The sequence below is a fragment of the Gymnoscopelus microlampas genome (genome assembly GCF_963454915.1).
Source record: "Gymnoscopelus microlampas genome assembly, chromosome: 19".
Taxonomy (NCBI): domain Eukaryota; kingdom Metazoa; phylum Chordata; class Actinopteri; order Myctophiformes; family Myctophidae; genus Gymnoscopelus; species Gymnoscopelus microlampas.
In genome coordinates this window covers 40,614,603-40,629,080 of record NC_139956.1, presented here as the reverse complement: position 1 = coordinate 40,629,080, position 14,478 = coordinate 40,614,603, and the positions used below count along the sequence as shown (strand labels likewise).

At 43.4% G+C, this 14,478-nt stretch overlaps 1 protein-coding gene across 1 annotated transcript in view; it reads right to left on the bottom strand.

The window, feature by feature from the left end:
- Positions 1-14,478, bottom strand: part of ablim2 (actin binding LIM protein family, member 2) — a 146,289-nt gene that overhangs the window by 120,604 nt on the left and 11,207 nt on the right. The window contains exon 2 of the mRNA XM_084043719.1: positions 6,746-6,898. Within this exon, the coding sequence (XP_083899845.1) occupies positions 6,746-6,898 (153 nt within the window). The remainder of the gene's footprint in view (positions 1-6,745; positions 6,899-14,478) is intronic.

Sequence of the window (14,478 nt, the reverse complement as noted above, 5' to 3'; positions counted from 1 at the left end):
CATAGTATAGATTACATTTTCTGGTAGAAATACCCATCAGGAGGAAATCCTTCAATTGTACAGGGGCTAATAAGTCACACTCCAATTCTTTCCATGAAGATGTAATAACATCCTCCATCATGACATTGAGACTTCTTAATACAAATGACCAGTGATACAGTTTGAAATTAGGACATGCCCATCCCCCATCAGACTTTCTGTATTGAAGCACAGACCATTTTATGCTCGGCTTTTTACCATTCCAAATGTATTTTCTTAATGAGGTATCCAGCTTTTTCCAATATCCCGCTGGTGGTGCCAACGGGACCATTGAGCTGATGAAGTTGATGCGTGGTAAGATATTCATCTTAACCACCGCTATACGCGCTGGTACTGACGATGGCAGATGTTTCCATCTACTGATATCGTCTTCTATTTTTGTAGAAACTAATGAAAAATTTGTTTTAGCTATAGCCGCTAGAGAAACACTAATTTTGATACCCAAATAAGACACTTCATCAGTAACAATAATCTGGGGAGGAATGGTCACGTCACATTGGTCCACATTCACAAGCATTAATGCAGTTTTTGATAAATTAACCTTACAACCTGAAAAGTACCCAAAATTCTCCAATATTTCCAACACAATCGGGAGTGATCTCTGCACATCCGCCATATATATCAATGCGTCATCAGCATACATCGAGACGGAATGTGATGTCGTGCCCACCGTAATAGGAGAGATCCGAACACAGCTCCTAATCAATTGCGCCAATGGCTCGATGGATAAATTAAAAATGAGTGGCGAAATCGGATCCCCTTGCCTAACCCCACGTTTTATATCAAACAGTTCCGAGAGGCCTCCTCCAACATTGACCCTAGCTGATGGAGTAGCATACAAAGTTCGAATCATATTGATAAAATGGTTTCCAAATTTGAATTTTTCTAATACCTTCCATATATAGGGAAACTCCAAGCGATCGAAAGCTTTTTCGAAATCAATAAACAGTAGGCCACATGCAGGAGGAATCTTGCCTGTTGCACTCAGAATGTGGAGGAGTCTACGTATATTGTCAGCGGCGAGACGGCCTTTAATAAATCCAGTTTGATCAGGACTAATTATTTTCCCAATGACCGTCTCAAGCCTGCTGGCCAGAACTTTAGAAAATATTTTTAGGTCTGCATTTATCAATGAAATTGGTCTATAATTTGCACACTCCAGGGGATCCTTTCCGGGTTTTGGAATAACTGTAATCAGAGCTGTGTTCAGGTCTCTATGAAAAAAACCCTTTTCAATTGCATAGTTCAAAGTTTCCAACCATATAGGACCAACAACCTCCCAAATTGCTAAATACAGCTCCACTGGGATACCATCTATACCAGGTGAACGGCCCTTGTTAGTATCTTGCACAGCTTTAAGTAATTCCCCTAATGAAATAGGCGCATCCAATTTCTCTGTCTCCTCTGATGTTAAACTAGGCAAGTCCAGTCCTTCAAAACACTCTGTAAAGTCCTCCTCTGATGGGACACCACCCCCTGTATATAGGTTTTTAAAAAAATCTTTAAATGTCTCATTTATTTCCTCTGTTGATGATACCACACCTCTTTTAACACATTTAATAGCTGGTATAGCCCTCTTAGCTTCTTGTCGTTTAAGTGTTAATGCCAGTAAATGGCTAGGCCTGCTGCCCTCTGCGTAGTACTTGTGTTTAGTTATGTGAATCATGTATTCTGCCCTGCGTCTTAATAAATCATTTAATTCTGCTTGTTTGGCTTTAAGCTCGTTTTCTATAGACATGGTGTAGTTCCTTTCAAGCGTGTCTTCTAACTCCTTACATTGTTTTTCCAACCGGGAAATATCTTGCAGTCTGGTTTTATGTAGATGGGAACTAAACCATATTGCATTATCTAACTATATAAATGGCGACCGACTTCCGCACCCTCGGTGGCGACACCCCACAGCTCTGTTATCGAATAAACAACGCACCGCCAGACCACATGTCGCCAACTGACTCGCCACGGCGGCCGCGCTGAATTTACGCCTCGCGTAGGGGACATCTCACTGCTCACTACACCTTTTCCACCGCGCAACATAATTAATTCTACTCACCAAATGTCGGACAAAACGGAAGGGGAGGCAGCTTCGTACCGTTTACCGTGCGCACGACCTCATCACCACAACAGCAGCCAGCCGCTGCGGGGGTTTTTTCCTTTTTTTCCAAACTTTTTTTTTGGTCACCATTTTCTCCAGGCACCATTTCTGGTGTAACGTGCGCAGCATGCGCTGGGTTGCCAGGTTTGTGCGGCAGCATGCGCTGGGTTGCCAGGTTTGCACAGCCAGCGCCAGAAACAAGCAACCACCTTCATGAAAAAAAAAAAAACACCGAAATGCTCCGCAATGTTCCAGGGGTGTCCCCGCGCGTCCCAACACTCCACAGGGGGTCAGTGGACCATCAGGGGGTCCGCGGACCCCCTGTGGACCCCCTGAAACATAACAAATATTATTTCTTCAAATTTTTTCCTTTTTCAAAAAAACTTTTCCACAGTTTTACTCCGGCGATTTGGGTCCCCCAATATACACACGGCCACGCTGGGCCCCCTGCGCGGCTGGGGTTTCGGGGGGCGTAGCCCCCCGAAACTCTAGTTTCTAATAAACCCTTTAACCGTGGCCCAGACTACAGCCATATCCGCAACACTGTCTTTGTTTATAGAAATAAACTCAGCCAGTTTCGTCCTCAATTGAGTAATAAATTCTTCATTTTTCAACAAAGTGCAGTTAAACCTCCATCTCGAAGCCTTATTTTTAATATTTCCGTAGTCAAATGAAGATATCACCTGGCTGTGATCCGACAGAAGCCTGGGTAAAAATTCTACTGAATGTACAGTGGACAGCAAGCCAGAGGAAATTAAGATGTAATCAATTCTACTGAAACTTTTATGCCTAGGGGAGAAATAGGTGTAGTCCTTCTCAAAGGGGTTGTGCACTCTCCATACATCCACCAGGTGGAGATCTTTAACAAAACAACTTAATGCTTTGGATGCAGAGTCCTGAACAGATGCCATAGATAAAGAGGATTTGTCTATTTTGCTATCAAATACAGCATTCATATCTGAGCCGATATATAGCTGATAATCATTTAACTTTAGAAGTTCTGCAGTGATTGAGGGGAAAAAGTCAGCTTCAAAAACGGTTGGTGCATAAATGCTAACAAATGCAACTTTTTTGCCCTGAATGGATGTACAGCAGAATGCCAAACGTCCCTTCCTGTCTGCGCCTATCTTATCAACGGTAATATTTATGTTGCGCCTTGACAATATCATCACTCCTTTTGTACGTGTACCATCTGATGAGGCCACAACTGATTTATAGAACTTATTTTGAACTCTGGGGGTGTCTTCAAGTTTAAGATGCGTTTCCTGCAAAAGAGCAATGTCAATTTTCTTCCTTCGTAAGTAATCTAGGACCTTAGAGCGTTTTTGTGGTGTGTTTAGACCTCTGACATTAAAAGATAATACATTAAAGGACTCTAACCTTCCCATGTCATTAACCTTGCCTTGGATTTGTTGTGATTTGTTAGTGGAACTTCGAGGAGTCCTTCCCCCCACCCCCCTCCCTCTGCCCGCCCCCTCCCCCCTCGCCCCCCCCTCCCCCCTCGCCCCCCCCTCCCTCCCACACGCCCCCCCCTCCCTCCCACTCGCTCCCTTACTTCCCCCCACCCCCCTCCCCTGACTTTGTAACATCAGTGAGAAACACTTAGCAACGTCTGTCACTGAACACTGTCTGCCCCCCCCCCATTATTAATACAATGATGAAACCTTACCCACAGATACAAAATAAATGATAGAAAAATAACCTACATAATCCTAGGTAAACACAACTCAAACATACGTATTCGTTGATACATACTTATTAACTATGTGACCGAAAAGACCATCACACCAAAGGGTGGCGTCACTCTCACCGCGGCTCCAGTAAAACGAACGGAGAAGAGAAAAGAAAAGAGAGAGAAAAAAAAAGAGAAAAAACATTGGAGCACGGAGCCTTTCGGCTACCGTGGCGCAGTTAAAACTCAACCTAAACATACACCTCTCTTCCAAGTTTAGTAGTCCACCGCAAAAAGGAAAGAACATTGCATTTTAAAAATAAAATAAATAAAAAAATATAAATAAAAAATATACAGACGACTATTTACCTCGTATAGTCTTATCATATGCAATGCCCTGAACACAATATACTATATGGACTGTAAAATACTTTCTAAGGTGCCTTGGTTTTCTTCAAAACAAAAAATAAAACAAACAAGCGAATATGCATATAAATGTTTCAAAAAATCAAAAAATTAAACCCCCAGTGCAGTCGCTTGTCCATGTCTGCCCACTCCACGGCTCACCCATCTCCATTACGCATCGTTGTTGTCGTTCTCATTGTCGATCTCCGCAGCCTCCTCCTCCATCGTCTCGCCCTCCATCGCCGCTGGATCCAAGGCGTCTCTCGCTTCCTCCGCCGTGTTAAAAGACATTTTCCTGCCCTTGTAGTTGACTTTAAGAATGGCCGGGTAGATGAGATACGACTCGATGCCTTTTTGCCACAATTTGGTGCGTATTTCTTTGAACGCGCGGCGGTCTTTCGTCGTACCAGGGCTGTAATCGGCAAAAAACAGCAATTTGGCTCCCCCAGGTAGAGTCGGCTTGGCTTTCCGTGCTCCCTCCAGGATCGCCTGTCGGTCGGGGAAGTGTAGAAGCCTGAAGATCATCGTTTTCGGTCCCGATTTCTTGTTGGAGAAGATTCTATGTGCCTTGTCGACGGTCACCACCGCATTACGCAAGCTCTTCATGGTTGGAATCCATTTGGGTAACATCTTCTGGAGGTAACCCCTCGGATCATCTCCTTCAGCACCAGTCGGCAAACCGACCAATCTGACATTATTAATTCTGGCCCGATCCTCCAGCTCGTTCAGCTTCTTCTGGACCCTAATCAATTCAGCAAGGCAGGAATCATTGATTCCCTCGCCCGTGCGTACGTCAGCTTGCAGGCTATCTAATCGGTTGGACATCGTGTCAAACTTTTCAGCGTGGACCACTAGTTGCCCTTTCAGGGACTTAAGCATATCGCCATTATCTGCCAAACCTTTCTGTATGGGGACCATAGCTTGGCCAATTGCATCTTTTACGATGGAAGCTACTAGTCCTTGCCAGGTTCCCATCTGCGATTCAATTGTTTGTTTGATTAGCGTAGCTATATCCCCCGTTAGCATGTTAGCCCTCGGTCCGTCGCCCGGCTCTTGTTGTTTGTAAGGCGAGGAAGCGAAAGGGTCGGATTGTCCATCCATAATGGTGAAGTTTAGATCTTAAATTGTATCAACGTTGAAAAAATTGTGGAAAAAAGTAGTCTGAGTCGAAAAATATATATAAAAAGAGGAAAGTTTGTCAGCGCTCAGTGCCGTGCGGCCATCTTGCTTCGTGCCTCACGTGACCCAGGGTGAAGTCCAGTCTCCCATATTTGAATACTGGGCCCTGATTGGTTACCCCCGTCTTCTGGAGCAGGAAATGGATTCTCTATGGAGCGGTGCCAGACCCAAATCGCAGAGTGCATTTTTTTTTTGCACTCGCAGATTCGTCTGGTCCCAGGCTAGGACAGCTTTCTATGTCCCACCCATGGCTGTGCCCATGCTGCTTGCAAAATAAGCATATGGTTTTATTTCTATTTTGACAATACACCGTATGCATATTTGACATTGTGTCTTCTTGTTATCTGACTTTGTATACCTTTCTTTCCTTTTCTTGAAACTGAAAAATGTTGGGATGCTACAAAAAAAAAAAAAAATCACCCACTCTTGTACTCCTGCCAACTTGAATTGAAATAGGAGTTGATGTTGGAAGAGCTACAAAGTGCAGTCATACTTCAAAGTGCAGCGACTGAGCAGCCATGTGTTGTATAGCGGGCTAAATTAAATCGGCCTATTCATGAATGCACTGCAAGGAGAGGTCCAAGCTTTGCCTGCGCTCAAGAGACGCGAGCCGTGAGTCACCAGGATACACTCACAGTACAAACAATTTGACGAGTAAAAGGAAGCCACAAAGGCATTTAAATCATTTTTATGAGGGCGAAACTTTCAAACAAGTTTGAAAGTACTTTACTCAAGGTTGATCCACTGCAGAAGCGCAATTAGCATGTCAGGGCTAGCGCTCCCAGAAAGGTACGCCAGTCTATTTTTTTTACGAGAGGGAGTACCTATTACGTCCCTTTCATCAACAGTTTACCTTTCACCTCAATGTAAAAATAAACATTTAACTATATGAACCCTAGCGTCACTAATTGCGGGCTTGTCATAATAGGTAAACATTCAGCGAAAATAGGCGGGGCGGGGGGAGGGGGCGCGTATGAGCAAGTACATACCCTTGGGGGTCAATGACATTACATGATATAGGGTTTGAGTGGTTAAACCCTGTATACATACGACAAATGCCCAAAACAGCCAATATACAAGAGCGAAAGTAGCCTATTTAGGTTAAAAACATAATAATGTCTTTTGCCTATAATGACACCGCCAGGCTGAAAGTGGTCATGTCTCACATTCAAGGTCATGAGCATTCATTCAGCAGGCATATAGCTATGTTCTCTGTGACCTTTTTCACAGCCACAAAGTGTCAAGTGGTATCTGGCAGCGTGACAGCTCTGGGGGGGGGGCTTAGGGGTCACAGGGGTCGTGGTGGGAGGTCGCGGGGGGGGGGGGGGGGGGGGGGGGGATCGTGTGAGTCGTTATACCTTTGCAGACGAAGCACTTGATGTGGAAGTGTTTGTTTTGGACGCGCAGCACCTCTCCCTTACACGGCTTCCCGCAGTTCTGACAGGGGATGGGGCCTCCCTTCTGCTTGGGCTGCTGTTCCAGAGGGCTGTGGACAGCCTGCTGCTGGAACACTGCAGAGAGAGAGAGAGAGAGAGAGAGAGAGAGAGAGAGAGAGAGAGAGAGAGAATGTGTTAGATCATCAGGGAATTCCACTGTGCATAATTGTACAGTACAATCGAGACGGTATGGATTCAGACACATGTATGCTAGGGGAGTGGGGGGAAAAAATGATTTGCATACAAATCACGGTTCTCATGTTGGACGATTCAGAATCAATTCTCATTCTCATATTCCATTTTTTTTCCAGTATTTTGTATAATACATTTTTTGAGAAAAAAAAATTTTTAATCGGAAAAAAAAATTTGAATCGAGAATCGTTTTGAATAGAGAAAAAAATTGATTTTGAATCGAAGAAAAAACAAGTTTTTGAATTGAGAATCGAGAAAAAAATTGGAATCGTGACCCCAATAATCGGAATCGACTCAAATCGTGAGATAGCAGACGATTCACAGCCCTAATGTATGCTGATACACACACACACATACACACACACACACACACACACACACACACAGACACACACACACACACACACACACACACACACACACACACACACACACACACACACACACACACACACACGCGCGCGCGCGCGCCCCCCCCATCCCACACAAACTCACACATACTGTCAATTAGGGATGTCCGATATTATCGGCCTCCCGATATTATCGGCCTCCCGATATTATCGGCCGATATTAGCATAAAAATTGATATCGGGAAAATATCGGTATCGGTTTTTGATACCGATATTTTTTTTTAAATAAGTTACAGGAGTTCTTACTGTATATGGTGTGTGTGATATGAAATTTGAGCTTACCCTAATCACAATAATCCCCGCATATATCGGTATCGGTTGATATCGGTATCGGTAATTAAGAGTTGGACTATATCGGTATATCGGTTATCGGTAAAAAAGCCAATATCGGACAACCCTACTGTCAATGCATACACACAAATACACTTCACACTTTACGTTATAATCCTCTCGTTTCTTGTTTCCATAAACGAGCATTTTCTCATCTGCATCCACATTAAAAAAACATCCTCCTCAAACATCTGGCTGGCTCGGTGCACTGCATGGGGCTCCTGCGGTACATCCCACCATCCCTCAGCCTCTCTCAGCCAGCCAACATACTTTCTGTTCTAAAAAGAATTAGAGACCGGGGGCCTAAATAAAAGCACGTCATCCCTAGTGGTGGAAAAATAACTCAAATGTTTTACTTAAGTAAACGTATCAATAGTGCAATGTAGAGGTACCCTGTTACAGGTGAAAGTCCGGAATTCAAAATGTACTTGAGTAAAAGAACAAAGGCATTGGTATCCAAATATACTTAAAAGTACCAATAGTAAAAGCACTAAAAGGTTTGAAAATAGCCTATAGGTATAAAATAGAGCTAAAGTGGTTAATGTATGTTTTATAACGTAATAATTTATATCCGCAAAGTAACTAGAAACTAAACTTTCAAAATAATTGTAGTGGAGTAAGAGTACAATATTTGCCTCTGAGATGTAGTGGAATAGAAGTAAAAGTATAGACAATTGGAAATACTCCAGTAAAGTAAAAGTACCCTAAAAAATTGTACGTAAGTAATGTACTTAGTTACTTTACACCACTAGTCAGCCCCCCGTGTGTGATGAAAAACCAGACAATAAAGTCCTAACCAGGTCCCAACAGGGACTGGACTTCCAGTAAGAAGCCCTCTCTGGTCAGAGAATGGCCCTCTGGTCAGAGAATGGCCCTCACATCTTTGCCCAGGCTGCCAGCCCCACGGAGAGAGGCCCTGCCCAATCGCCCGATACATAGAGTTGACAGAGCTGATCAAGCTTTGAATAAGAGCTTCTTTGTGCCGTGTCCCCCCCCCCCCCCCCCCCCCAAAAAAAAAAAAATCGTACTGCTGCGGCTGGCCCGACCGGTTTTCATAGTAGGGCCTCCGTGGTTACCGGTAATTGTGGATGAAAAGGCAGGGGGAGCTGTAACGACGCTGACAGGACTGATTCAGAGAAACACAGAGGGTATGGGGGGCGGGGGGAGAGAGAGAGAGAGAGAGAGAGAAAGAGAGTATGGAGAAAGGAGTTTTGGGACAAATTTCTGCATGATTCTCCTTTCCAATTTCTCTCTCTCTCTCTCAAGGACGTCAAGGACCCCCAAGATGACATGTATTTGGCCGCGAACATCTCAAATATTTTGCTCCAGGGACCCCCAGAAGCACAGATTTGAGTTACAAATGTTCGCTTTAAAAATATATATATTCAAAAATGTGCTCAGATTTTCACGATTTAACAAAAATTGTAGATCTACAACTTGTATCTGCTATTTTTGAATAGCCAAAGTATAAAAGGTTCAAATTATTGTGATGCTATAATAAATTTTGCTGGGGACCGCCTGGAACTCCCCCAAGGACCCATGGGGAACCAATGCCCTAGTAACCACTAGTAAAAAAACACTGTACACACAAACTGCATGGACCATAAAGATGAACACAATCCCTGGGCCTGTGCTTGCTTGGCCTGTCTCTCTATCTTTATTCTTCTCTCTCGCTCTCTCTCACCTATATGTTATCTCTCTTTCCCCCTGAATCGCAGAGTAGTTCATTATCAGTCCTTCGAGGTAGAGGTCGTCCCATAATGGATTTTTTTGAAGGCCAATACCAAGTCGGAGTCAATATTTTGTAGAACAGGAAGACCGATAGGAATGTACCAAACGATTAATATCTCTCTCTCAAGGATTCCCATAACCGTAATTAAAGAGGTGGTGCCATGGTGTTGCACTTTTCCTGTTTTTCATGTGTCTATGAGGTTGATAGAACTTAATTAAGCCCCCTGGTGGTGTTTTGATGGTGTTTTATGTCTTCTCTGACTATTTTGAGTTTCTTCCTGGAGGCTGAGACCTTGAGGGTCAAACGTGCCAATAGAAAAACAGCCCTTTAGTGACATAGTAAAAACATACCCTCCCCCTCATTATCATAACACAACAGGTGTGGGCATGAGCAGGAGGAAGGACAGGTGGGTGGTGCTAAGGTGGTGGAGGAGGTGCTAAGGTGAGAACCAGGTATACTTAATGAACTGGAGGCGTGTCCACATAAAAACATAACTTTAACAATGTCTGTACACTTTTTTGAAAAAAATCTTCCTCCTAGTATAACCATAATACCTGATGATTATGTTTTAGGGGGGGAAAAATCACTGAAAATCACAGCATGCCGTCTTTAATGTAGCAAACTCTGCCATGTCTGTGTACGTGACTTTCAGTCTATAGGCATAGGTGTTATTATTTAGTGTCTGATACTTAGATTAATGATTGAAAATGTTAGAAATATCTTAAGGAAAACTTCCTGGAAATCTTTGCCTATGACATGCCCGAAATACTAGGGACATCAGGCTGAAAACAGTTGCTGTGTCATGCCCTGCCAGGATTTTTCTCTTAGGTCAGTGGTGTAAAGTAACTACTAGTACATTTACTCAAGTACTGTACTTAAGTACAATTTTGAGGTACCTTTACTTTACTGGAGTGTTTTAAATTTCCAATACTTCCAATACGTCGTGAGCTTGTAGATCGGCTATTTTCAAACATTTTAGTACTTTTACTTTTGGTACTTTAAGTTTAAGTATATTTTGATACCAATACGTTTGTACTTTTTTCATAGGTAAAATAAAAGTGCGGGGGTGACCGTGCCCTAACAGAGTATTTTTATATTGCGGTATTGCTAATTTTGCTAAAGTAAAATATCTGAGTACTTCTTCCACCACTGTAGATAGTCCCAGTCTTGCAACAGCTTGACCCCCCCCCCCCACCTGTTTTCCATTCGAATCGACGTTCCTAAATTATTCACCAAAGTGGACAAAAAGCCTGAGGGTCCTCTTATCTAAAAAAAAATCCTGCGGTCAGAATATAGAATATAACCAAAACAACACATGGCAGTAGAGGGTTTCCTCTCGAAGCCGTCAGATCCACACCGCCAGATAACACAGATACCGATCCGACGTGATTCTCGGTTTACCTGCATGAATGTAACCCCTGGCATACAGTACAGTACACGCCCCCAATCGAGACCCCGAGAGGTAACGCAAGCTACCCGTCTTGAGCGGCGAACATGTGGTGCAAGGACACCCAATAAAGACAAGAATTTAGAGAGCGGAGTTTCACTGCCTCATAAAATGGGGGGTCGAGATGATTGTTGCCAGGTGGCAGAGTGAGAGATGCATCAGTCCAACAGGGAGAGAGAGAGAGAGAGAGAGAGAGAGAGAGAGAGAGAGAGAGAGAGAGAGAGAGAGAGAGAAGGGAGTAAACAATTTGTGAACAGCGTGTCACACTACAACAGTTAGAGTCGAAGTGTCCTTGAGCAAGACTCTGAACCCCTAATTGCTCCTGATGAGCAGGTTGGTGCCTTGCATGGTTTCCTCCGCCATCGGTGTATTGGACCTAACCTAAACCTAACCCTAACCCTAACCTTAGTGGGGGAACATAGAACCCCGGGGAACATAGGGATGACCCCGAATGTAATGCACAATCTATGTAAAGCGCTTTGGGTAAAAGCGCTATACAAATGCACCATTTACCATTTGCTATGTCTCTCACGACATTCTGAGTTTTGAGCACCGACTCGCCGAACAGCGTCGCCACATTACGTAAACGAGGTCGTGAATATAGTCCCCTGCATCTCGGCTTAAGCTTACTTTGTCAACCAAGCGAATTAAACAACATTTTACAAATGTGCAACCTTTCATTCTTCCAATGTGTTGTGGAGGACCTCCCGACAAATATTTGGTTGTTTTGACGAAACGGTCGTCGCGCAACGCGTCGCTCGACACTTGTCACGCAAATTTGATCGGTTTAACCCAAGACCTGGAACGCATCTGTGTCATTTTAGATTTCTTTGGCTATTCAAAAATAGCAGATATACAAGCTTATAGCGCGGCACTCGGTAGATCTGCTATTTTTGAAAAATCTTGAAAGCATTTATTTTTAATTTTTTTCAAAAAACTGTTAGGATTTAGAAATCATTTTTAAGAATCGCCTCAGGTCTTAATGGGTTAAGTGGCTAAAAGAAGGACTGATTCTATACTGTGAGGGAGGAATGCGGCGGCATCGCTACAGCTACAAGGCGTTCCTCCGCCCTCCTGGTGTTTAGACCAGCATGCATCGCTGAAACCCTGCACCTCTTGTGTGTCTTCACACTTCCTGTCAGAACAACAAATAGGAAGGAAGGGGGCGGGGCCGCTGGTGAAACAGATGAGGACCACGGACCCCTTTCAAACATAAAGACACATACAGTAGGTGACCATGGTGCCTCAGCTAGTTGAATAAATACATAAATAGAGATGGGAAGTTCAGTCATCATCGTTGTTGTGGGTGGAAACCTCATATATGTCCAAAACCATAACTTTTTAGGAAATGTAATGCACTGGTTCCCAAACTTTCTTGCTCGAGACCCAAAAGGGAATTTGAAAACTCTCTATACTGCCTCCACCCTGGCCAGCCGGGGCGCCTGATGGAGGGGAAAGGAACTGGTTGGAATAACGCGTTCCTTCCCACGCGCTACGTCCTACCGGCTATGGGATGTCCCTAGGATGGTAGAGGGAGTGTAAGTGCCCAGGATTACTTGGCCCCACAATGGACCCTTCGCTAAACCCCACCCCAAAAGCGATTGTCCAATGCCCAGCTTAGCAACCTTTGTTAGCCTGGCATACTGTAGGTCTGGCAAGCTTTTGTCACCTGCCGTAGCTGTCAATGTTATTTCGGCCCGCACACACACAATCATTTGCAACATAATAGCAAGAATAGAATAGAAATACCACGATAACGCGATGGTGACAATGAACCAGCAACAGATTCCACGTACCCAAAACCGTTGGTGGGAGGGTTCTTTTCCCAAGCTGAAATCTGCGCTTAAACTGCAAGGCTGCATGGCTGTGTTGTTGAACACATACACAGCTTAACGTGAGAAAGTTACACACCCACTCGCCCAGGTGGTGTCAATAATACTAATCGCCGTAAAACAAAATTCAGAATTACAGCGCTGCCTGTTTTCGCAAAAATAGCAGATCTACATCTCCAATTTTTCTTACTTTTTGAAAATGTTTTGAAATAATAATTCCATGTTTTTGTAGTAAAAGAAAAAAGAAAAGGGGAAAACATATATTTACTCCCACAAATGGGTCCCGACCCACCGATTGTGAAACAGTGCTCTAATGTATTATTTAGTACCAAACTCGTGTTATTACTTTTCATTGGTTAAATATTTACAGTACAAAACCCACAGACAGACATAACCACTTTCAACCATGTCGTCCCTATTTCAGGGGTATGTAAGTTCACTTTTTTCAAACACAGGGAAAGACACAAGGTTTGTGCCCAGCAGTGACGATATGATGGGTCTGAGTCTAGCTCACGGCTTTATGACGCATTCTCGACTCTACTGTAAAATGCTTTGGAAACAGTGGTGGAAAAAGGAAAAACGTTTTACTTAAGTAAAAGTATCAATTGTACTGCAAGTAGAGAAATACTCTGTTACAAGTAAAAGTCCGGAATTAGAAATGTACTTGAGTGAAAGTGCAAAGGTACTTGGTATCAAAATGTACTTAAAGTACCAAAAGTAGAAATTACTCATTATGCAGAATGTCCTGTTTCATACGTTTTTCAAATGTATAAAGTGTATAAAAATCATTTGAAAATAGCAGATCTACAAGCTCACAATGCGTCGCATCGCGACGCATTGTGAGCTTGTAGATCTGCTATTTTCAAATGGCCGAAATGTATATAGGCTAGCCTAGGGCTAAAGAGGTTAATTTATGTTTTGTAATAATAATCCAAAATCTACAAAGTAACTAGTAACTAAAGTTTTCAAATACATGTAGTGGAGTGAAAGTACAATATTTGCCTCCGAGATGTATAGTGGAGTAGAAGTAAAAGCACTGAAAATTGGAAATACTCCAGTAAAGTCAAAATTTCCTCAAAAGTGTACTCAAGTACAGTACTTGAGTAAATGTACTGCTCACGACTCATGACGCACTCTCAACTCTACTGTAAATGCTTTGGAAACACATTGCAGCGCTCAGCGTTTCTCACACAGTCGACAAGCCGGCGGCGTGTCGGCTGTGCTGTGCCCTTTGGCTGATCTGTGAGACTAATAGTGAAGCCACGAGCTGCTGGGTGTCACAAAAGCTACCGTGTAGGTGAAGGAAATGAATAATGGAACGATCGCTCTCCTCTCTCTGCCCCGTCTCAAGGCCTGTTCTGTCTCATTTCCTTTGATCCGTTTCCCACTGCAGACTCGTGCACCTGGAGGGCTTTTTACTACCCCTCTCTCTGTCTCTGTGTCTCTCTCTCTCTCTCTCTCTCTCTCTCTCTGTCTCTCTCTCTCTCTCTCTCTCTCTCTCTCTCTCTCTCTCTCTCTCTCTCTCTCTCTCTCTCTCTCTCTCATGTATATGTGACCAACTTTGACTGGGAGACAGTCATCTAGCAAAATAATGATATATCGGTGAATAAGATTGAGTGAATAGTTTTGAAACTACAGCTTATCGAACCAAAGTCAAGTTAAAACTCTAAGTAGAGAAAACACCAGTTGAATTAGCGGTTGCTAGCCATAAC